Source organism: Seriola aureovittata, chromosome 1 (assembly GCF_021018895.1).
Source record: "Seriola aureovittata isolate HTS-2021-v1 ecotype China chromosome 1, ASM2101889v1, whole genome shotgun sequence".
NCBI lineage: Eukaryota > Metazoa > Chordata > Actinopteri > Carangiformes > Carangidae > Seriola > Seriola aureovittata.
In genome coordinates, this window is record NC_079364.1 from 33,455,788 (window position 1) to 33,481,910 (window position 26,123).

The window sequence follows — 26,123 nt, forward strand, 5'->3', positions numbered from 1 at the left end:
TGTAAAAAATGTCCCAAAGCCCATTGAACAAATTTTGGTAAGGCACCAAACCTGGCAACCTAACTGTGGCCACAAGTCTCCAGGAAACTACACACAGTCACTGCACCCGACATTTTGTTCACCAAGAAAGAGTTGAGAAGAAAATAATCATTCATACATTCCAAAATACTGAACTATTTATCGAAAAGGCTCAGTAATTCCCCAAAACAGCTGGATACTGTAGTCACAACTCCAACGAAAGAGAATAGAGCATTTGTAGGGGACTATTTTCAGCAGTAGCTTTGCTGCTCTAGTGAGTATTTCTGGCAACAGGACTGTGTCTGTGGGACTGATTCAAAACAAGGAACAGTTTGTGTTCATGGTAATGACCAACCATTTCACTCAGTGCAACAGTGTGGCTCATTAATGTGTTTTAAACAGTTTGGACAACAAAGGAGCCCTATATGGAACACAGGAGTAAGTATGATATGTCAGGCTTATATACACAGTAGGATCCATTAATTATTGGTTTGGGACTGCTCATGGGATTTGTTGATAAGAATAAAATCTAGAGAATCCCCAGACTTAGAAATAGTGTGGTGACATATAGAACTGTGACACTATTATTGGTCACAATGCTGAAGTCATTGCAAAATGCTTTTATCTTTGCAAGATGGCTGACTGTGTCAAGGCTCTGTTAAGCTTAAGTGTTTGTCTTTGCTATGGTTACAACATACAGAGAAACAACACCACTAGGATTTAAAGATTTATTTCTATTAAGATTTAGCAGGCCTCTCCAGCAGTTACACTTACAGTGCCGCTTGCATCAACCTCACGATCTCATTAAAAACCATCTGCACTGATAAATATTATGCAACAGCTTGATTTAGCTATTAAGTATCTCTTGTATCTATAATAAAATATGTATCAGAAGCCAAAACTCCTAAGGCTTTTATGCTATAATCCTAGGCCTGTTATCCTGTTTCACCTTGATAATGTAATCAGCGTTGAGTGGGCCATGTGTCCTGAGTGTCTGCCTGTCTGTCCCCCTTTGAAAGTCCAGGGAGGTGTTTCCTATTACATAGGAGCCTGTAGCCACCAGACTCATCTCCTCCTTCCTTCCCTGAAGAGAGATGGCTTCGATGGCTGAGGGAGAGATGGAGCAAGAAGGACATTTATCAATGTACAGTAACTTTCAATATTAACTCCATATTTTAACTTCACAAATAAAGTCTTATGAAAAACAGAACAAATATGTTGGCAGCCACATCGTTGCTCCTCAGGATTTTATAGTTCTAAGAATACAGCACTGCCAGCTGCTCATTTCACAAATAGGTATAAAGTCCAGGTAAACCTGAAAGACAAGAGTGTGTTCAGGACTACTGAGGGAAATCATTTGAACAAAGTACTGTAAAACCACATAAAAAGAAATGTTTGGAAAATATTGTAAATGTGCAGCAAAATATCACTATGTTTGTTTATCCAATTCATCCCTCTTACGCCGCTTCTTGAAGTCTGTGTTTTGGTGGCAGCAGGCTCACTAGTCCAGGAGCTGATCCTGTCAGATGCCCATACTGTCACGGGTTTGAGGGGTAAGTTGGACCCAAATGCAGCCAACACATTGGGGAACGGTGCAGGCAGGTTTATTTAACAAAATACAGACATGAACATACGAGGTGAACAAACCCTGAACTAAACAGACAAACCAACACAGACAAAGGGAAGCACAAAGACTATACAGACACAGGAGGCAAGGTGATTGCACACAGGTGAAACACATCAGGGCGGGGCAGACAATCACTACACAGAAACAAGACCACGACAAGAAGCAAAAACACTGACACACAAGGAACCAAATTACAAAATAAAACAGGAATTGCGAAAAGTCCAAAACAAAACTAACAAAAAGTGTCTGCCATTGAAAAACATGACACATACCACCACAACTGACTATTTTCAATGGGCAGGAGCAGCAGCTCTACTCTTTTTCCAATTCTCTGAAAGTAGGGCCACCCTGGGAATAAAATTTATTTTGATGTTTCTTGAATCTGTGATACCTGTTGGCATCAGGATATTCATGCAAATGAGTTTTCAATTGATTCCAATAGTACCTTATCCATCCATGGCAATATTAGATGCCCAAGAAAAACAAGAAAAACATCCCCTTGATAATTTAACTACATGTTGGGTTTATGTGAAGGCCATTAGTTTTAATCATTCCAATTTCCTTTCTGAGAAATTGTGTTTTTTAACAGTTTTGGACAGCAGAAGGCTCAGGATCCTGCAATATGTAACATCACCAACGTTGCCATGGGAATGAACACCAAGAACACTTTTTTAGATAGATATAAAGTTGATCTTTGATATGTAATTAGTGTATTTACATTTAATTATCACAGACAAATGTAGTAATTGAAACTTTATCTGCACACAGTAAATTTGCCACCTACACACCTGGCCCTGGAGAGAAAAGGCAAGGAAAGGCAAATATATTTGTATATCACATTATCATACACAGAGGCCATTCAAGGTGCTTAAAAGCATTGTAGGTGCTCTTTGACTAAACCCCAACAGAGCAGCGGGACCTCCAGGTCTTGTCCAAGTTGCAGCGACCCTTTGCTGTCCAGAGCAAGAAGCAGCTAGCCAGCCGCCACTACCAAGAAGTAGAGAGCATGGGCACTTTCACCACAGATGTGCCCGACATGGTTACCTGTGGTTCCCTGCAGCCGCCCAAGAGGAGCTGACCCTGCACGCTTTCCTGCAGGGGCTCACACTGGAACAGCTGTCAGGATCACACGCTCAATGATGTCCTCGACTGGATTTCAGAGTCCAGTAGGTTCGACCTGCACAGCAGCAACTGTCAGGTGGAGCTGGCCTCTGATGCAAGACCCAAGACCGCCTCCACCATTAGACAGGGGTTGTGGCAGTTCTGTATCATACCATTCAGGCTCTGCAAAGTACCAACTATGTTCGAACAGCTGATGTGCTGGCGAACGTACCCCAGAGTCATTGTGTACCTTGACGACCTACTGGTGCACACTAATGACTTAGATGGAGTTCTGTCTAACCCATGTGAGGTCCTCCCTACAATCCTCTGTGCTGGGCTAAAGCTGATTCCTACTGACAAAGGTGACAAGGTTCCTGGGTCATGTGGTCAGCGCTAGTGATGTAGCCACCAACCCAGCTTTGGTGGCTGGCCAACCTCTGCCAACATCAGCGAGCTACAAAGCTTCCTGCGCTTGGCATCATACTGTCACTGCTTTGTCCGGGTCTGTGCCGCTGTCGCCAACCTACTCCACCACCTGACTAACAATGGAGTACTTTAGTAGCACTCTAAGTCCAGTGGAAAGGAACAAATTTCTGAAAGGAACTTCAGAAGGTGTTTGTGTTCTGTTCTGTTCCAGTGCTTAATAAACAGCAGTAGTTGTGTGGTTTATTGGGGCACAGGACTTAATAATGATATAAACTCAGATTTCTGCCTCCCATTGTTTTTTTCTATGCAAGCTCGCAACAGCACAACTAAAAAGAATCCCAGGAGTTTGTTATGACCCAGCAGTACAATGTTGTTTAGCAACAGACTCAGGCACTTGATCTCAGTCCAGCTAAGAAGGTGTTTCACACGCTGAAAACCAGACATAGGTTCCATCACCAGCATAGCAAGTGTCAACTGATTTACATTATGTCATAGACTTCATCCAATCAAGGATTTTACACTAAATAGTAAACACCTTGACTATTAAAGTTACACTTAATTTGTCAAATTACCTTTGATTCCCGAAAATTACAGACTATTTCTAAATGGGGCTAAAACTGCTATACTGCAGTGATCAGATGTAAACACTCAAATAAAGCTAAATCCTGCTGCCCTTTGGGATACTAATATAATCAAGTAACCCTGCGAATATACTCAAGTTCCAAATTGAGTATATTAGCAGGGTTACTTGTGGACATGTGCTGGGTTCATCTGGGTTCATCGTGGGCTGTTGCAATCCTTTCAACTGACAATAAAACAGGTCAGGAAAACCCAAATGACAAACAAAACGCTCTCAGCTTGTAAATACGGGGTTCAGCTTGTAGGAATATGGAGGGTTTTAAGTGTAAGTTTTATGTTCTTCCTTAACCCATATTCCAATCCATAATCTACATGACTATAGCACATAATGAATTACTATAACTCCTCAATACACTAAGGTTACTGTCACACCAGTAGTTCAGTTCATTTGGCAAATGCCAAAGTAAAAAATATACATAGATGCCATTTAGTTATGGTTCATTTCATGTTGACACTGTCTCAGTACAAAGGGAAATAAACACAGACTGAGAGACAACTCATCCACTTGACATTGTAAAGGAATCTATTTCACTTTGGTGGTAAGAAGAGAGTAGATGATAAAGAACATTATAGGGTAAGACTGCAGTTTGACCCTGTATAATTCAGTTCAATTCAATTTATTTGTATAGCGCTAAATAATAATATACATTACCTCATGGCACATTACAGGGTAAGGTCGAGACCTTACTTTATTACAGAGAGAAACCCAACAGTTCCCACAAAGAGGAAGCCCTTGGCAATAGTGAAACAGGATGAGTCATCCTGACATAACATAACAGTTCCAATTGACATGTTTGTAGCCCCTGTGAGAAAATGAGGGGTTATATAAAGGTACTTTATAAAGGAGGAAAGACCAAATAATATAAGAAATTAAGTGGAATTAAGATTATTTTCATAACACTTAATAAAGTAGTTTTCAGAAAACTTAATAAGGTTGTTTTCACAATAATTAATAGAGACACACTGAATATTAATAAATTAATGGAGATTTCAGTTAAAAAGAATAAGTGCATTTTAAGTTCATTTTGAAGATAAATAGTTAAATATCGCGAGATCTGCCTTTATAGAATTCATGTGGCTTTGTTCTATTGTTTTATTGGTTGGGTACGTAGTCTGTTTGATTCACCTGTGATGATTGGAGTAGAATGCGGAAAAGGAGGAAGGAAAAAAAAAAGGAAAAGGGGACACATCATGAGGCAGCAGCTAAGCTAGCACCGAGAGGAGCACAATGTAATGTATCTCGAGTACTGAGAAAAATTATAAATACTACCGCACTGTTCCTCATTAACTGAGAGTTTATTGAGGTTAGTATTAGTGTTTGTGTGGGTGTTGAGTCAATGTGAAGTTAAAGGACAACTTGTCGGACGGAAGGAGGAAGACTTCGCCGTTGCGGTCGTCTGGTGCCCACCGAAGATTTTTCCAGCTGAACTGTGAGTTTGCCTGGCTTTTCTTCTGCGGGAAGAGCAGAGTATTTTGTCAGCTGAGCTGTGAGTCGGACTAGCTGCGCGGTTTTCGCGGGGAGGAGAGGACTTCTTCATCTGAACTGTGAGCCTGCTGTGTGGTTTCTCTCGTGGGAAGAGAGGATTTTCATCGGCTGCAACGCACCCGAGCATCAAACAGGCCTGCAACAGGGATTTCTATTAGCGTGAGTGTGTGTGTGTGAGTGTGCGTGTGTGGGCCCACGTTAGTGTATAGTATTTTCAGTTATTGAGTATCAGTTATTGAGTATTAAACCATTAAGGTATTTGGTTATACATTTGTGATGAGCAATTGAGGGGTATTTTTTAGTATTGCTCAGTAAAGTACTTTTGAGTTAGTCCAGAGGTTATTTATTTCTTTTAAAGGGGGGTATAAGGTGTGTTTTGGAGATACTAGATATATATTTTGTTTGTTTGTTTAATTTTAATTTAAAGGGTAAATATTTGTATTACTTAAAACCTTAAGTAAACTACATTTGTTTAATTTTATAACGTTGTCTCATGTCAGTTAATAAGTTAGAAAAAAGTGTATTGGTTTGAATTATTTTTGAATATCATTAACAGTAATATCAGATTACTTAAAATAGGTAAACCTTCGGGTAGCTACCTTAACACCAAACGAACCCAAAATCACCCCATTAGTCTAATGTACTGTGGGGTGCTACATAAAATGGAGGCACCGCTGGGATAATTTAGTTTCAAGTTAGTTACTGACCCAGACAACAAAAACAGTTAAGTAAGACAAGTAAAACATTTCATAGGGAATAAACTAATCTTGCAATATATCCTTAGTTCATATGTTTAAGAAAGTTAAAACCTATTCATTGTAGTAGTCGTGACCACAATATAGGTACAATATCTTAGTTAAAAACAGTTTTAAAAAAGCGTTAAAAGCAAAACTTAACTTCATTCATGAGTTAAAAAACCTACTAATAGGTTATCATATGAGCTCAGGTTACTTTAAACTACAAAAGCTGAAAGTGAAAAAAAAAAAGTTTTGTAAAAACAGTACAGTGCAGCTACTAGGCAAAAGAGCATTATGGCGCAACTACAGCACTGGTGCAAAGGCGAGGGCATTAACCCCAAATATGCCATACTGGTCAACGATGTCCCAGAGATCACAGAGGTTGACGTCATTGAAGAAACTTTGCAGTCCATAAAAGCTCTTGGACGGGTGAAAGTCAGAAGAAGGATGTACGATCCTCAGTCTCAAAGCCTAAGTGTCTTATGTGAGTGCAGGGAGCAAGTAAACCCAAGAGCCCTCCCTCTGGATGTGTTACCCGAGGGTTGTGATGCACCATGGAGGATTTTTGGGCCCTCTGAAGAGGAAACTGTATTCAAGGCTGAGAAGGGACAATGCACATGAGTTTCCACAAGTCTCTGGTCTTTCTGTTCCACTCCAAGCGTCCACACCTGAAACCATTATCAGAGCAGTTGGAGACATAATGCAGAGAACAGGGAAACCTACTAGTGACAATAACTCATACAGGAGGTTGCGAACCTTCTCTGGTGTCCTCTCAACACTTCCTGGAGAAGAGCAGTTAGATAACTGGATAGAGCAAGCTAGGCTGGTGATAGAGGAGTGTGACCGACCAGACAGAGAGAAGCGAATGAAAATAATGGAAAGTGTAAAGGGTCCTGCACTAGAGATCTTACAAGCTGTTCGTTTCAATGATCCAGATACAACTCCTAAAGAGTACATTGATGTGATCGAGAACACTTCCAGCACCCCTGAAACAGGAGAATAACTCTACTTTGCCTTTAGAATGCTCTGTCAGCAACCAAATGAGAGGCTTTCAGCATTTCTGAGAAGGATGGAAAGGGTTCTGAACAAGGTGGTCCAAAAGGGGGGTTGCAACCTGCCTCCACAGACAAAGCATGCCTTGACCAACTCACTAAAGGGGCTACAAGATCTGACATGATGCTACTAAACCTCAGGCTAAGAGAGCGAAGGGATCAACCACCTACATATTTGCAGCTGTTGAATGAGATACGTACCGAAGAGGAGTATGAAGCCTCCCGGCGTAAATTGAATCCAGCCAAATCAGTACATGTTAAGACTGTAACATTACCGGCGGAAGCAGAAATAAGAGATCTCAGAGTGGAGATACAAGAGTTGAAATCACAACTCACTGAGCTTGCAGCTTTGTCTATTGTACCTCCGACCCCAGAACCTGCAGTCATTACTGAGGCGGAAGCCTCAGGAGAAGATAAAAACGTTCAAGCATTAAAGAAAGAAGTTAAAAAACTGAGGAAACAAGTCTCGGTTATGTCAGTCAACCCTACCAAAGTGTCCAGCGATACATATTCCCGTCAAGATGCACCGCCCTTCACAAGTCGGCAGAAAGCGTCATCTCAAAGAGACTCAAGTGACTTTTTGTGTTACCGCTGTGGTGAGGATGGGCATTTTGCCACTAAGTGTAGTGCTGCGGAAAACTATCCAAAAGTGATGCAGAAACTAATCCGTGCTCAGCGACAACTGAAGACAAATCAAAGAGAACAAAGGGCTGACACGACTGCAGTGAACCCCATAAATGCTGGAGTTAAGAGAAGTGCAGTGGATGTGCAGGTGGGCAGCCTGCCAGAAGGGCTTGTAGGACCACCCTCCACTGCTGATATGAAAATTGATGGCAAGCCTTGCGTCGCTCTCCTGGACAGTGGTTCTCAGGTGACAATCTGGTAGTGAGTATATTGCTACATGTAAAGTAAAAGAGAAACATACCCTGGAAGATAGTGTCCTTATCACAGAGCGTGCACCTTCACCAGCTCTTCCCCCCAGCGTGTTGGTGCAGCCCACTGTCCTGTTGTCAAAAATGATGGACACGAACAAGTTCCTAGTGTTGCAAAATGAGTCACTCAAAGTTACCTCCATCCCAATTGGCGCAGTGATTGCACACCTTCATGTAGCTGATATGGTGACTGAGATCCCAACTTCAAAGTCAGAGACTCCCCCAGAGATTGATTCGTCACTGTTCGATTTTGGAGACTCTCCAATTCCAAATGAATGGAGACAAAGACTGAGACAAAAACTCTCTGAGAGGTCTAACCTGTTCTCCACTGACGAATGGGATGTTGGGTTAGCCAAGGGGGTGGAGCATCATATGCGGCTGACTGGTGATACCCCATTCAGAGAACAGTCGCGCCGTATATCCCTGGCTGACCTTGATGACCTTAGACGCCACCTTCAAGGACTCCTGGCAGCAGGGATAATAAAAGAATCAAGAAGTCCTTATGCTTCACCAATTGTCCTGGCATGAAAGAAAAATGGACAGTTACGCATGTGTGTGGACTATCGGACACTGAACCGAAGAACAATCCCTGATCAGTACACTGTGCCACGCATTGATGATGCGTTGGACTGTTTGGCTGGAAGCAAGTGGTTTTCAGTGTTGGATTTGCGCAGTGGTTATTATCAGATCCCAACAGCGGAAGAAGACAAAGAGAAAACCGCTTTTATCTGCCCAGCAGGTTTTTTTCAGTTTGAAAGAATGCCTCGGGATCACCGCAGCCCCGGCAAGCTTTGAGAGACTTATGGAGAAGGCTGTCGGAGACATGCAAATGCTCGATGTCATCGTGTATCTGGATGATCTTATAGTGTTCGGGAAAACTCTGGAGGAGCACGAACGAAGACTTCTCAAAGTGATCGACAGACTGGAAGAAGCTGGTCTGAAGTTGTCGATAGACAAGTGTCAGTTCTGCCGGCCACAAGTAACATATGTGGGACACATTGTATCAGAGGGTGGGATTGCCACAGAGCCAGCCAAAGTTGAAGCGGTAGCTCACTGGAAACAGCCCACTGATCTCCCATCCTTGCAGTCATTTCTAGGGTCCTGTGGATACTACCGTCGCTTCATAAAGAACTACTCTATCGTAGTCAGACCTCTTACTGAACTGTGTAAGGGTTACCCTCCCACCCAAATGAAGAGTAAAGCAGCCAAGGTACACGATAAGACGTACTATAGAGTGAATGAACCTTTTGGAGAGAGGTGGGATCAGTTATGCACAGAGGCTTTCAAGAACATCATTCACTGTCTCACCAATGCCCCTGTCCTGGCTTTCGCTGATCCATCCGAGCCTTATGTGTTGCACATTGATGCCAGTTTCCATGGTTTGGGAGCTGTGCTCAACCAAGAACACCCGGAAGGATTGAGACCAGTTGCTTTTGCTAGCAGAAATATCAGTTCCTCTGAGAAGAACTACCCAGTGCACCAGCTTGAGTTCTTGGCACTGAAATGGGCTGTGGTCGATAAATTCCACGATTATCTGTATGGGGCCAAATTTGTGGTGAGGACGGATAACAACCCCCTAACGTACATCCTCACCACAGCCAAACTTAATGCAACTGGTCACCGTTGGCTAGCTGCTCTGTCTACGTACAACTTCACGCTCCAGTATCGGCCAGGGTGCAGCAACATTGATGCAGATTCACTGTGACATAACCCCCTTCCAGTTGATGCATCTGAGTGGCAAAACATGCCCCCTGAGAGTGTTAAAGCTCTCTGCAAGCAGATTGCCTGTGGGAAGCCATCTGAAGGTTCGCTGAACTATGCAAAGCCTTTAGGGATTTCTCCAGTGGCTATACATGAGTGTTATGTTTTCCCCAATCGTTGGATGCTTGAGTCAGGTTAGTAGAAAAGATCTCATCAAAGCTCAAGACGCAGACTCAGTGATTGCGCCAATAAAGCAAGCGATTGGTGGCGGACACCCAATTCCCACCAATAAGAATGGTGATCCAGGGGCCATGTTGCTTCAGAGAGAGGCAAATAAGTTAGTGATTATGGATGAACTGCTCTACAGAAAAGTTGAGAGACTGTCTGGTACAGAAGTACATCAGCTTGTTCTTCCCAAAGAGTGTATCGCCATGGTACTCAGATCCCTCCATGATGAGTCAGGACATCTGGGGGTAGAAAAGACAATCGAACTCATCAGAGACCGGTTTTACTGGCCCAAAATGGGAGCAGAGGTGGAGCAGTACGTCAGAAATTGTGGCAGGTGTGTCACACGTAAGACGCCCCCTCAGAGAGCTGCCCCATTAAACCAGATAACCAGTAAAGGACCACTCAATCTGGTGTGTATTGATTTTTTGTCTCTTGAGCCAGATTCCCAAGGAATTGGCAATATCCTTGTTGTAACTGATCATTTCACCAGATATGCACAGGCTTTTCCATCAAGAGATCAAAAGGCTGCCACTGTAGCCAAGATTCTGTGTGAACGGTACTTTGTGCACTATGGACTTCCTGCCCAGATACATTTGGATCAAGAGTGGGATTTTGAAAGCAGACTAATCCAAGACCTCCTGCGAATGTTGGGGATACGTAAGTCCAGAACATCGCCTTACCATCCTCAAGGGGATCCACAACCTGAGAGGTTTAATCGCACCCTCCTCTCTATGCTTGGCACTCTAGATCCAAATCAGAAGCAGAGGTGGAGTCAGAACATCAGCCACTTAGTGCACGCATACAATTGCCCCCGTAATGATGCAACTGGTTACTCACCTTACCTGCTGATGTTTGGGAGAGAAGCTCGTTTGCCAGTAGACATTTGTTTTGGAGTGTCTGATCGGAGTGAGGAAGGAGTGACTTACCAGCAATATGTAACCAAACTGAGAACAGGTCTCCACAAAGCCTACCAACTTGCTACAGAAGCTGCTGACAAGAATCACAAGAGAAACAAAAAAGCACAAATACTACCGCACTGTTCCTCATTAACTGAGAGTTTATTGAGGCTAGTATTAGTGTGTGTGTGGGTGTTTGGTCAACGTGAAGTTAAAGGACAACTTGTCGGATGGAAGGAGGAAGACTTCGCCGTTGTGGTCGTCTGGTGCCCACTGAAGATTTTTCCAGCTGAGCTGTGAGTTTGCCTGGCTTTTCTTCTGCGGGAAGAGCAGAGGATTTCGTCAGCTGAGCTGTGAGTCGGACTAGCTGCGCGGTTTTCGCGGGGAGGAGAGGACTTCTTCGTCTGAACTGTGAGCCGCAACGCACCCGAGCATCAAACAGTCCTGCAACAGGGGTTTCTGTTAGCATGAGTGTGTGTGTGTGAGTGTGCGTGTGTGGGCCCACGTTAGTGTATAGTATTTTATGTTATTGAGTATCAGTTATTGAGTATTAAACCATTAAGGTATTTGGTTATACATTTGTGATGAGCAATTGAGGGGTATTTTTTAGTATTGCTCAGTAAAGTACTTTTGAGTTAGTCCAGAGGTTATTTATTTCTTTTAAAGGGGGGTATAAGGTGTGTTTTGGAGATACTAGATATATATTTTGTTTGTTTGTTTCATTTTAATTTAAAGGGTAAATATTTGTATTGCCGCAAAACCTTAAGTAAACTACATTTGTTTCATTTTATAACGTTGTCTGGTGTCAGTTAATAAATTAGAAACAAGTGTATTGGTTTGAATTATTTTTGAATATCATTAACAGTAATATCAGATTACTTAAAATAGGTAAACCTTTGGGTAGCTACCTTAACACCAAACAAACCCAAAATCACCCCATTAGTCTAGTGTACCGTGGGGTGCTACATGTTGATTCAATAATAGTTAAGCTTTTGAATTCAAGCTAAAAGTCACGTTTCTGCTAACACACAGTCCTGCAGTTGGTACACTTTGACTTCACACGACTGACATTCATTCTGTTCAAGGTGACTTATTTTTCCCATACACATACATACATCAATGCAGGTCTATGTGGATGTGGTATCTCCGTTTTAAAAATCTATTTATGCACATGGGGTTTGGGTAGGTTTCACTTTGGGGCCGGGTCCAAACCTTTGGCCAGATCTCTACCGCCTGATCGAATCATGGCTGCTCCGCTCTACCAGCTGAGCTACAGCCAGAGCTGTGGCAGAATGGGAAACTTTTTTAAAATAGATATAGAATTGATCTCAAAAGTCAAAATTTGCAAGACTGATGTGGCCAGCGCTGATGTGCTGTTTATTGATCACTGATGTTGCTGTACATTGTCCATCAGTCTCACTCTGCCAGTCTCCAGCAGATCCTCACAGCTGTAGCTGAGATTCACTGAATAATCTCATTTCAACACTTTCATAAACCAAAGAAATGACTGTTAGAAACTTTTCTGACCGTCATGCTGGCAGAACTATAAGAAATTCTGTTGGAGCTCAAATGAGATGGACTCACTGTAGGCTAAATGGAATGAATTACATGAAAGTCACTTACTTGGCAGCAAACTCAGCAGTAAGATCTGTGAAATTTATGATGGATGCAACATCTTTTTCAATGGAGAGAACAAGTCCACACTCTCTGTCCTGATGTACACAAATATGTGTGTGAGAGCATCTTCATACACAATTTGCATTTTATTCCCATATTTCTCAGTCTAAGTTATCTAGTATTAAAATGCCAACATCAAAACCATTTACCCACTGTGAGATAATTGCTATCTTCCAAAATAATTATCAATCTCCCTCTCTCGTCTTCACTATTTTTGTAAAATTTGACAAAACGATAACCATATATCACAAATACATAAAGACACACCTCCATAAAAACAAACACCCTGATTCATCAGACAGTAACAATCATTCTCTACATTCAATCCAAAGACCAACAGAGGAAAATAAACTACATCTCACTTCGGAAGCACATTCTTTCAGCTCTCTTTTTAATAGTATATCTGACCTGAGGTTTTCTTATTCATGTATCTAAATGTACGCACAGGTATATCAGTGTCTGAATACTGTGAATCAAAAAGTGCTCAAGTCTGACAAGCACAGACTCTGATAAACATATGACAGAATAAGATTCTCTGTGCTCACCTATCACATCAGGTCCTTTGGCATTGAGTCTGAGAAAGCGGCTTCCCAACGGCACTTCCAGCACTGTCTTCAGAGCTGCAGGCAGACACGAGGTTTCAACATACAATACAAAATACAGAGGGTTGAAAATGAAAGGAAAATCCCATAAAACTGAGTGGAGGATTGATTGATGTGAGACAGAAGGAGTAAACAGAACTTTGGAGGAATGGTGTTCACTTCATATTAATACCATTATGACTGTTATGAACTTGCCTTGGTGAGCTCATCACATGATTTCAATAAAACAATCATATAAACTGATGTTAAAACAGACAAAATAACATAAACAACAGACACAAAGAGAAAGTCACTGTCCACTACAGAGTCACTTTGAGCTACAGTATATAAATAAACATATAAACAATGGACAACAAATAAACAACAGATCAAATGTGAATTGAATATAACCCATAGAACCCATCAGCAGGTCCCCTTAGCTCCATGAAGCCTTTGGAATCATTCAGGTGGTGGTTTTGGTTTCACAGTTTTTGCAGAAACTTTTTGCTAACACATCCGCTATTTGATGTGTTAACATGCCACGTGTTTGTTTACAGCTTTTCCACTGCTTCCACAGCTTTAATTTTTAGCTTTACAATTTTTTAAAAATCAAATTACAAATATTTTTTTTTACTTACAAATACAACAGTCTTGCTGTAGGAAACTACAGCACCCTGAAATCCCCATATTCACTCTAATCTCATCAAATCAACCAACATTTTCAATACAGTTCACATTTAGGTCTGATCCGTGAAAAAAATCACTGACTCACTGAGCCACATTTATTTATTTATTTACTTGTTGTATGTGTAACTGCTGTAACAAACTATGGTGCCCACTTCCTGAAATCTCATTTGTTGAGCATTAATCTATATCCCTGACAAGCTAAGAAAACCCATCCTACCTGCACCTCAACGAACAATTGTCAAATGTCCAATCAAAGGCTGAGATCACTCTGTTACATTTGTATTTGTATTTGTTCCTCTTCACAGATTGAAGCTGGCAGACAAATGTCCCATTCAATGCTATTATTTGTTTGGCAACTTAACATCAAGTGAGCAACGAAGTTTTGCCAGTTCATTTTGACCTTGAATCTTAGTGTAATGAACTATAGAAGATGAGGGGAGATAAAAGAGGATATAAAGTGAAGATAGGGACTGAAAGTGAGCAGTGAAACCAGTGATCAAAACATTAAAGATTACAGTGTGAGTTCTTTTTCAGTGTACGTATGTGTGTGTGTGTGTGTGTGTGTGTGCGTGCGTGCGTGTGTGTGTGTGTGTGTGTGTGCGCGCGCACATACATGTCTGTCTCTGTGAGGACCGTAAGTTGTAAGAACAACAGTACAAGAGAAAGATTTTTGTCATCATCGGGTCTACTGGAACATGTAGCCTACTGTAAAAGATTGTTTTAAGACTGAACGGCTGTTGAGGGAAGTTTCAGAAATGTGTATATATCTTGAAAGGAGAAATGACCCTCTGAACTAGTTAACTGCTAAATAATATAATAACATGTCCTTATTCTGGCAGGTGGCAGAGGGATTACATCTTTCCACTTGTGTACAGAAATTTATTATAAATGATTCATTTCTAATTAGGTAAGCTGCAGGATAGCAGCCGTGTTAATATTAATAGGTTATCACATTCACAGTTATGATGCTACATAGGATGTTGTTGCAGCAACATTAGCTTTGGTGGCTATCACTTAGTTTCAATATTTAATTAACAGTGACAAATGTCAGAACTTGAATAATCTAAATGAGCCGATTGACTTCAATGCAGTTTTGGACACAGACATGGATACACTTCAGATTTTGCCTCTGTAGCTGAAATGCTAAGATGCGTACCATCAACATCATTGCCCTGCTTTTATCATCCTGCTCTCTTCAAACTTCCACACCAGAGGCTTGTGTACACCTTCAGATGAAGACATTTGCATCACACAGATCCTTGTGGACCTTCATGGACATTCATGTACTCACAGATGTAGAAAGTATAACATTGGAGACCCCTGCACTAAATTCACTGCCATCCCTTAATCTGGCTGCTTCACACCTGCGGCACTGATCAGCTCCTCAGACCTGAATATCATCCATGTTTGCTGTTAAATATCAGTGAGCTTTGCTAAGTAGTCAATCATGACACTCTCTTCAGGTTAAGCTCACAGTCTACACAACAAGCACAGAGCTAAACTATCTCAAGTATTTACTGCTGTGGGAGCAATTCTGTTTTTCGGCCTGCAAAAATACTTTCGGACTTCTCACATAAGAAGTGTTTCTCCCTCTGTGTATGAGTGAGGAGGTGTTGTAATAAGGCGAGACATTTATAGACAAATGGAGTGTTAATTCTATTTTCCACATTTTATGAAACTTACTTTTCCTTCTGGCAACAACTGAGTGCTGAGCTCAAACAATTAAGGTGTTCTTGCTGCCAGCTGTGAGGCTTTGCCCACTAACATAATCATTCTTGGAAACTGCATCTGTAATGTCCTAATTTTATGGAAGCAATGAAATAAATTCAGCTACAGTCATTTGCATTTTTTCTGTTTAAAAACGGTGATTAAAAGTAAAGCCATGTATTTTAAAAAAGTGACCATCAAAATAAATGAGTGAAATGAAACACAGATAAACAGTTCATGTCTGCTGGACCTTGAGAGAATACTGCAGCCAATTCATATTCCAAATGCAGTGACTGATGAACAGGAGAGTCATGAATGATGGATGAGGGAGAACAAAGGTGATACTCTCTGTGTCAGTAATGGTAAATTAACTCACTAACCAAGGTAAACCAAACTGGTCATAATTGGTTTCCTGTATCAGCGCACTGCTTTTGGTGCATTAAAGCTGAAGGACAAGCAGAGAGGACATGAGACTGAAACTTCAAAAGTGAATGCAAAGCTTACAAATGATGCCAAGCCTCTGACAAAATGCTGACCACAAGAACTGCTCCTTCTTGGGAACAGGATACAATTGTGCTTGTCATTTAAAACCATTCTCACGCCTGTGTACTGTATATTTTCCCGACAAAATAACAGAAACACATTGATTCAGCTCTGTGGTCATTTCTGAAGCTCAGACATTGGTGTAGTTAGACTGGATTGTACTATTGTAAGAGGTTCCTGTTATTTTTCCAACAATCTATATAACCTTCATCTCCATTAAAACAATGGAAGCAGGGTAGAGAAACACCTCTCATTGGGGTTGACCCTCATCCATGCCTTGAGCCACAACACATCGCTCTCATAGTTGAATAAAGTTGTTCTTTATACTACAAATAATGCTGGAGCTGGAGTTTTGCTCTTCAGATCAAGGCAATGGAGAAAAATGTCCACACTTTTCCTAAATGTCTAGACTTTGTAGACTTGCTAATCATAGCAGGTGAAGATGTGTCTCTATATTGTTATCGTTTCCTGAATAAAGCAACTTTTTGCAATTTATTCTAGAGAACTACAGCAAGCAGTTAAAACTGATCTGCTTGTCAGCACTTTTCTATCTCTTGCGAGTCACTGAATGATCAGTGCTTTTCTAAAACTAAGATGGAAACTGATTAAAAGCCATTTCCAAACAAACATTTTCTGCTTGGTTCTTCCTTTTACGCTGTAGCCAGATGACATTTTAATAGTCCAGGCTAAATAAATGCTGGCGAATGAGAAGGCTCCTGAAGACCTGTAGCCAACTCAGCAACCACTGACACACAGCCAAGACAAGTGAGAGCCCAGAGTCACAGCAGACAGATATCCAGCTTTGTTATAAACCTTCCACACATGACTGGGAGGAAGGCTGGGCAGGGACATAGACATGTTTCGTCTGTGGTTATGAAACCAGCAGAGAGATATAGACCTGAGCTGAGGGGTTGGCTCTAAAATGACCCAGAAAGCAAACATTTAAAGTGGGGAACAAGGTGTAAGGGTATTTAAAGTCCATTGTGTTAAGTATTGTTTCTTAGCTTGGGAACATGAAGCTGATAAATGGAACCAGAGTGAATAAAGACATGTATGTGAGCTGGACACAAATCCATCATTGCCAAGCCGGTGGTCAGATACCTACATTGTTCTGGTGTCAGGTGGGGGAGGGCCTGTCCTCGAACCAGCCTGCATGTGGAGCCGTCACCACCACAGATGCCACAGTTATCTTCCCTGGCACCACTGGCCAGCTGCCGATCACAGCCCACCTCCTGCACACACATTTCACATACACATACAGAAAAATAGTTATTTCAACAATCAGCAAATAATTTCAAGTATTTTATCAAATAAAAATATCAAATATTGGTAAATTCCAGCTTGTCCAGTGTGAAGGAAAACAAACATGTTTTCTATGACCATTAAACTGATACGTTCAGTATCATCATGTTTACAACATGTTAAAATTGACACAACATGTCCTCATTCCAGTCATAGAAAACATAGTCAGGACACCAGTACAGCACATCAAATTTTGTTTAACCAGGTGACAGGTTTACAACCTGTAAGATTGCTTGTGTTTCTTTCTCCTCTGATGACGCTGCCATGTTGTCAGCTGTCAGCAGTAACTTTCTTTTAAAAAGATAAAACCCAGACTGTAATGAACCACAGTTTTCCTTTAAACCTGCCTTCTAAACATGAGTATGTTATTGTAGCAGGTTGGTATGGCAACCACTACCACACCAACTATTTCTACATTCACAGCATCACAAATGCTAAATGTATGTACTATGGTGGTGTATGGTGACCCATTCAAGCTGCCGCCCTCCTTGTAATCCTCCCACACAGCTGCTCTATGTTAAAATTCAAATAAATAACAAAAACATGATCAACAAAATAAGAGAAGCTTGTAAAATCAGTTTCATCTCATTATCTCTTTTAAGGTCACAGGATCCTTGTAGTCTATCTCGAGTAAAACAAATGCATGACAAATTAAGTGAGATCCCAGTATTACTGTGCAAGCACTGTTTCCAAAATCCCAGTGAGATGCACCTGATACAAACGTGGCAGCACATTTAGATGTGACAACAGCATAGTTTTCCATACATCCACCACCTGCCTGTAGGCTCTGAGTTTAGGTTCCCCTAAAGTGGAATGTATTATCATTACTCATTATTATTACTCCCTGATGAGTGCGGCGCGTCCTTGTGGGGAGTGACTAGATGTCACATATCAACAATGTCTATTTTCTACATGTTCATGAGAATAAATCCCCTTTGAGGTGAATTGAGAAGCAACTTCCTGTGCTTGTGCACTTACTGACTGGCTTTACAGAGATGGAGAACGAGCTGCTTAGAGGGCGGCTGTGGTCAGGAGGCTCAGGAGTAGAGTGGGTCATCCACTAATCAGTGGTCAAGAAGTTGGGCATCATCAGTGTACGAATGTGTATGGTAGAAGAGGACGATATATGTAGAGCAAAGTGCTGTATGAATGTTCTGTGAATGGGTGAATGTGACTAGTAGTGTAAAGTGCTTTGAGTGAGTATAAATACAGTCCAATTACAGTCCAGCTGGACTCAGAACTGGATTTTCTTCTCCTCATGTCTAAGTAACTTGATGCTACATATTCGGCTACAGTAGACATGATAACGTTAGTTTGCTGTTACCAATACTGTGAATTGCCGAAACACAATGAATGTGTTCAGCAAATGTTGCTATTGCTGCCTTGGACAGTGTTGTGCCAGTTCACACTTAAAAAGAACTAGTTCAATTCATACAGATGAAAATGAACTAGCTTATGTTCAAAGTAAATTTTTTTAAATTTTGAACTAAGTTCACAGTTCCAAAAATGAACTAGTTCACGTTCATTTGTTCAGTTTTTTTTTGAATAAATAAAGTCCGGTATTCTTTTTCAATAGAACCTCCTTCATTCGAATGATGCATTGACAACAAATGGCAGCAAGTCCACGTAGCTCATAGTTTTTGGAATATATTTGTATTTATTAGTATATTTGTTGTCGATTGATGTTTTTTTGTACGTCGTTGTTTCATCTGACGATGGAGAAAATAGTGTACTCAGCTGAAGAAGCCATACCGTGGATGCAGAGCCGGGGCTAAGCTAAAGGCTAGGAGATGGAGATATAAACCTTATCTCTCCACAACAGTCCTGAGTGAGTCCAAACTCCTGCCAAGTACAGACCCAGCCTATTTTACCAGCTTATCCAGTCTCTTTGTGTTCATGTCAGACGTGCTGCTGCCCCAGCAGACTACAGCATAAAAAAGTACACTGGCCACCATTGACTGATAAAACATGTGCAGCATTTCACTGCAGATGTCAAAGGACCTGAGCTTCCTGAGGAAAAAGAGCCGGCTGTGTGTGTTCAGGTAGATGGCATCCGTGTTCAGGGACCAGTCCAGTTTACTGTCCTAGGTATTTATAAGTATGCACCACCTCAATGTCCTTCCCTCGCATGTTGACTGGCTGAAGGGTGGGCCTAGACCTCCCAAAGTCCATGACCATCTCCTTGGTCTTGGAGGGTGTTCAGAAGGAGGCAGTTCTTTCCGTTCCATTCACTGAAGGCCATCACCAGATCCCTGTACTCCTCTTCCTGCCCATTCCTGAAACACAATAGCTGTGTCATACAAGTATATCTGGATGTGGCAGGACTCAAGAGTTGTATTTAAAGTCCACCGTATACAGGGTGAACAGGAACAGAGCCAGAGCAGTCCCCTGTGGAGCCCCAGTGCTGCTCATCACTGTCCCTGAGACACAGTTACCCAGCCTGACGTACTGTGGTCGTCTTGTCAGGTAATCCACAATTTAGGACCTGAACCAAGGATCCACGACCCATCACTTTCAGCTTGTCTTTAAGAATGGGGGGTTGAATGATGAAAAATCAAATATCATAATCGTCATGTAACTACCTGGCTCATCCAAGTAAGAATGGGCTGGTGGAGCATGTAAAGGACGGCATCATCCACTTCCTTGTAGGCGTACTGTAGGGGGTCTAGTGCATGTTCAACCTGTGGCTTCAGAAGATGGAGAAACAGCCGCTCCAGGGTCTTTATGATGTGTGATGTGAGGGCCACCGGTCTGACTGTTCTTCTCTTTATAGCCAGTGATGGTCCTCATCCCCCCCCACACCTCTCTGGTGTTGTTGTGCTGCAGCTTCCTCTCTTTCTTTTTGTTGTCCTCCTTCGCCTGCTTTAATCTCCTCTTCAGCTCATGTTGCACACACCTGAGCTTCTCCCTGTCTCCATCCCTGAAGGCCTCCTTTTTCTGGTTGAGGAGGGTCTTGATGTCACTGGTGATCCAGGGTTTGTTGTTTGGAAAGCAGTGTACAGTCCTTGCTGGTATTACAGTGTCCATACAGAAGTTAATGTAGTCTGTGGTACATTCAACCATTCTATCAAGGCCAGGGTCCGGGAGGCTTTTATCATTTTCCTGTGACTCCAACAGGACATTCCAACCTGTGCACTCAAAACAGTCTTTTAGAGACTCACTGGCCTCTGGGGTCCAGTTCCTGAATGAGCGGGTGGTTGCAGCCTGCCTCAGTACACAGGGCTTGTAGGAAGGCTGAAGAAAAAACAGATTATGATCTGATCTGTCAAGTGGTGGTAGCGCTGAAGCAGTGTAGGCCTCCTTGACCTGGCATCTCTGTCTGCTTGTACTGCAGGGAAGCCGGGTAACTCCACATAACGGTCGGGAGTGTTGTTCACAAGTGCATCCAGTTCATCACACTTGTTAGCCAGGAAGTTGATATTTCCATCTTGGAACAATGGTAGAAAAGGCTTATATCTCCATCTCAACACGATGGCTTCTTCAACTCAGCTGGTATGGGATGTTTAACTCCATCTGCTACACTTTAAAGCCAGGGATTTTTCCCCCATGTTCATTCAAGGACACACTACTAATGACACTGCTCTCAGCAAAGAAAACAACAGCCTTGATCTTTAACTTCATGGAAATGAGCTACTTATGGCGTTCATCTGTGTTAATTTTTTCTTCATGTCAAGTAGAACATAGCACAGCAATGTTTGAAGCTTTCTGAAGAACAGTTCATCCAAAAAACTTCAGTTGACAGACTCAACACTGCCTTGGTTCCTCAGCAACACACCTGCTGAGTCTGAAGCCGATCGAATAAGTGGTTATCGACAGACACACAGACAGATAAACTGACAGACAGACAGAGATTCCTCTAATTATAGATGGTGAATTTTCACTAACCTAAACTAAAGCTGAAATCTCCATGTAAAATATTCTCATTATCTATGGGATGAAGCAATGACGCCCAGATGAAAGATGACTGCCAAACAAAGGAGGATTTATTTCCAATTCATGTAAATAGTAATTAAAGTGAAAAGCAATATCCTCACTTGTGTTCATCATTATGGTTCTCCTCCGTTATAGCATGAAGTTTATCCAGCCATTAACTGCAATGTGTTGTGTTCGTGGCACACTGGAGATGTGGAACCCAGACTGTATACTTCCACATTTTCTATTGAATCATTTCAATAAGTCATAAATATTTATATTTGTCTTAAAAAAAAAAAAGTTCTGTTGTAAAGACTGAGCTGTGAGACCAGTAATTTCTATTCCACTACAAAAGTCTGGTTTGCAGGTCACCTGGGTTTTATTTAATTTACTACTTCTCTCATACATACACATACAGACACACAGCCTAATGTAGATATGCTGAGGGTTGTCATGCTGAGTTACTGTGACACAACAAAGTGACTCGTACACATGGATACACAGCAGTGCACATTGCAGCTCTCTTCCACTTTACTCCCAGGACTTGTATTTATTTTCTCTTCTCCTTGTGTACAGCTGGATTTCATGTTGCTGTGTTGTGTATTATTAATCCATACACATGCAATAGAGAAAGGACTGGACTCATTCAATCACTGTCAAACACTGTAACACAGCTACCCAGCACTCCTTCCTGTGCTACTGCCTCTATCAACGGATGATGCCATTTCATCCCTGCCTTGCCCAGGGCCCTCTCTGTATGTCAGGGTGGGCAGAAGCTGCTGTTTGAGCACACATCCATCATACATCTCCCATTATCGCTGTGAAGAACCTGGTTTGGTTGTAAGAAGCATTTTCAGTTTAATGATGCAACAGAAGCAGCCGGAGTAAATCGAGTTTCTCAACAAATTGCAATTTTACTCGGGCAGATTCTATCTCATCAGTGAAACAAGGTTCATCTTGAGTGGCCAAGTGCTATTGCAACCATAACCACAGTGGAAGGGGAGACTTTTCCTGTCCTGTAGGAAATTAGTTCCATTTGTGCCAGGTTTTAACAGCAGACACCTTCCCAGTGCTAAGTGTTCTAATACTATGGTCTACTACAGTTCGCCTACAAGGAACATGTTGGAGTGGATGATACTGTCATCCTTTACATGCTCCAGCAGCCTATTCTTACTTGGATGAGCCAGGTAGTTACATGAGGATTATGTTCTTTGATTTTTTAAGTGCATTTAACACCATCCAACCTACCATTCTTAAAAACAAACTGGAAGGGATGGGGGTGGATCCCTGCTTCACGTCCTAGATTGTGGATTACCTGACAAGACGACGACAGTACGTCAGGCTGGGTAACTGTGTCTCAGGGACAGTGATGAGCAGCACTGGGGCTCCACAGGGACTGTTCTGGCTCTGTTCCTGTTCACCCTGTATACGGTGGACTTTAAATATAACTCTGAGTCCTGCCACATCCAGAAATACTCGGATGACACAGCTATTGTGGCGCATATCAGGAATGGGCAGGAAGAGGAGTACAGGGATCTGATGATGGCCTTCAGTGAATGGAGCAACAAGAACTGCCTCCTACTGAACACCTCCAAAACCAAGGAGATGGTCATGGACTTTGGGAGGTCTAGGCGTGCCCTTTAGCCAGTCAACATTCAAGGGAAGAACATTGAGGTGGTACACACTTATAGATACCTAGGTGTGCACCTGGACAGTAAACTGGACTGGTCCCTGATAACGGATTCCATCTACTGGAAGGGGCAGAGCTGGCTCTTTTTCCTCAGGAGGCTCAGGTCTGTGCTTGGCAGGAGTCTGGAGTCCACCCTCTCGACAATATTCTGGCAGGACAGAGAAACAGCTCAGAATGTCTATCTACCGGAAGGGGCAGGAGGCTCAAGTCCTTTGACATCTGCAGTGAAATGCTGCACATGCACACTCAGGACTGTTTTGGAGAGACGCATGCAATGTAAGATGGAGGCCATATTAGACAATACCAACCATCCTCTCCACAACATTCTGGAGGGAAAGAGAAGCAGCTACAGCTGCATAAAAACATCTCATCTCACTGCAGAACAGAGAGGTTCAGGAGATCCTTTGTTCCGACTGCCATCAGGCTGTAGAACACCTCAGCCAAAGGGAAGTGGACTAATGTAATCGTTATTTTTAATTAATTATTAACTTTTTATTATTATTATCAACAATGAGCTAATGGACACATGAATTTCCCCTAGGGGATAAATAAAGTATCTATCTATCTATCTATCTATCCAAATGACCCAAATGAAATGGACTGTTACCATGACTACAATCACAGATTTGTCTAGGTTTGAAAATTGCTGTTAAAATTTGGGATAATGTAGGAACACAACACGACAAAATGTGGAACATTTTTTACACGTTTTAGACCTTTTAATGTGGAAGTTACAGATTATAACTTAACAGTCAGAAAACAAGTCTGGATAATAAAAAGAGGTAGGTGAATCTAACAAGTATAAATTACAGTTGAAATGTTAGACATGAGAAAAAACAATATAAAAATAATACTACATATATAGCTTATGTCATGGTTTACCATGGCAGACAATTTTTGTTAGTTTGTTTGGACTTATGTCACTTCCTGTTTTATTTTGTAATTAATTCCTTGTGTGTCTCAATGTTTTTACTTGGTCCTGTTTCTGTGTGGTGATTGTCATGTGTTTCACCTGTGTTCAATCACCCTTGCCTCCCTTGTCAATATAGTCTCTGTGCTTCCCTTTGTCTGTGTTGGTTCGTCTGTTTATCTCTGGGTTTGTCATCATCTGGTTTCATTGCCTGTTCATGTCTGGTTTGTCCTCAGTCTGTTCATGTTGCTGGTTGTTTAAGTTCTTATGTTTCCCTGTGCTACACCAGTGTTGTGTAAGCTCTTTGTTAAGTTAATAAACCTGTTGGCACCTCATCCCCCTGTGTTGGCTGCATTTTGGTTTCAGCCATGCTGGCTGATCCCCTCTCTGACTCTGACCTGGACGACCCTGACAAGTCCCCTTTCAAGGGAACTCGTCTGGCTATTTTTACGGGGTTTCGCGGTAGCCTCAGAAGGCGAGGTCATGATGGCTCCCATCGCTACAGGAAGGCTGGGCCTCGATCCAAGCCCCAGGTTCCTCACTTCTGGCCCAAGCCACAGTTTAAGGTCCCCAGCTTCCAGCCCAAGTCCAAGCTACCCCACTGTCCAGAGCCTCTGCTCCCCTGTGGTCAGGAGCCCTTGCCAACTACCCTGGCTGACGCATCAGCTGTTCCAGCGTCGGGGGTCCCAGTTGGCGTTTTGTCGGCTCCTGCCTCAATTCCCGGGTCGACCATCCTGGCTGACGCATCAGCTGTCTCAGCATCAGGGGTCCCGGTCGATTCCTCCCTGGCTCCTGAGTTAGGTGTCTCCCCTGCTCCCCCTGTCCTGTTGGCGGCCCAGCTGACTCCTGATTCTGGTTCCCAGTCAGTGGTCCGGCCGACTCCTGCTCCTCATTTCCTGTCAACGGTCCGACCGAATCCTGTTCCTTGTGTCCTGTTGGCGGCCCAGCTGACTCCTGATTCTAGTTCCCAGTCAGTGGTCCAACCGACTCCTGCTCCTCATATCCTGTTGGCGGTCCAGCCAATTCCTGCTCCATGTGTCCTGTTGGCGATCCGGCCGAATCCTTTTCCTAGTGTGCTGTCAATGGCCCAGCTGACTCCTGATTCTGGTTTCCAATCAGTGGTCCGGCCGAATTCCTCTCTTCCTGTCCTGTCGGCAGTCCAGCTGACTCCCGATTCTGGTTCCCAGTCAGTGGTCCGGCTGATCCCTGTTCCTCGTTTCCTGTCGGCAGCCCAGCTGACCTCTGATTCTGATTCCCAGTCAGTGGTCTGGCCGACTCCTTATTCCAATTCAGCGGCTCAGCCGACTCCTGTTCCTCATTTCCTGTCGGCGGTCCAGCCGAATCCTGTTCCTTGTGTCCTGTTGGCAGCCCAGCTGACTTCTGATTCTGGTTCCCAGTCAGTGGTCCAGCCGACACCTGCTCCTTGTGTCCCATTGGCGATCCAGCTGGCTCCCGATTCTGGTTCCCAGTAGGGCTGGGCAAAACGATTATTTTTGTAATCGATTAATCTAGCGACTATTTTTTCGATGCATCGATTAATCTAACGATTCATTTTTTCAATTCGATTCGAATTTGATTATCGATTATTTTCCCATTATTTGACTTATATAGCAATTTACATATGCTAATTTATGTATCTCAATGAAAAAACACAAATTTCTTCATCCCAACCTATTATTATTGTTTTCACCCAAATTTACCAAATAGAGGTAGCGTTTAACAAAAAATAAAATGAAATAAAATACTTTCAATAAATAAAACAAGTTCTTGTTGTGCAAGACTCAAGAAAATGTTATCATCATAAAATCAATAAAATATAAACAGCAGCAGTGTTCTTTTTTAACTAACAAAATATAAAGTGCTGTTCACTCACAGGAACATACACTCTGCCTTTTCACTCAAGAATATTGTGTGTGTCTGTGTCTGTGTGTCTGTATGTGTACGTGGGAGTGTTTGGATGAATGGCGCGGTATGATGTTTAATGTTACAATATAGTAATAAAATGTGACGAATCCTTGCATAACATAATATGGCACAACAAAACAAACAAAAAAAGAAAAGTGGATATTGTAAAAAGTTGAAATCTATTGTCATCTACACAAGCTGCGCCTGGATGCCGCCTTTTGATGTGCTGGTGCATCGCCGTCGTGCTTTTATGATAAGCCATCTCCATTTTACACAGCTGACAAACGACAGAATTGCGCCCTTTTACGGAAAAATAGTCCCATACCTTTGAACTACGAGTTCGTGTTCTACATTGATCAGAGTCAA

At 42.3% G+C, this 26,123-nt stretch overlaps 1 protein-coding gene across 1 annotated transcript in view; it reads right to left on the reverse strand.

Moving 5' to 3' along the window:
- The window catches only part of adamtsl3 (ADAMTS-like 3), a 189,594-nt gene that overhangs the window by 12,677 nt on the left and 150,794 nt on the right, over positions 1–26,123 (reverse strand). Inside the window, exons 7-9 of the mRNA XM_056381340.1 lie at positions 17,144–17,270; positions 13,066–13,140; positions 968–1,125 (exon numbers count right to left, since the gene is read on the reverse strand). Coding sequence (XP_056237315.1) covers positions 968–1,125; positions 13,066–13,140; positions 17,144–17,270 — 360 coding nt within the window. The remainder of the gene's footprint in view (positions 1–967; positions 1,126–13,065; positions 13,141–17,143; positions 17,271–26,123) is intronic.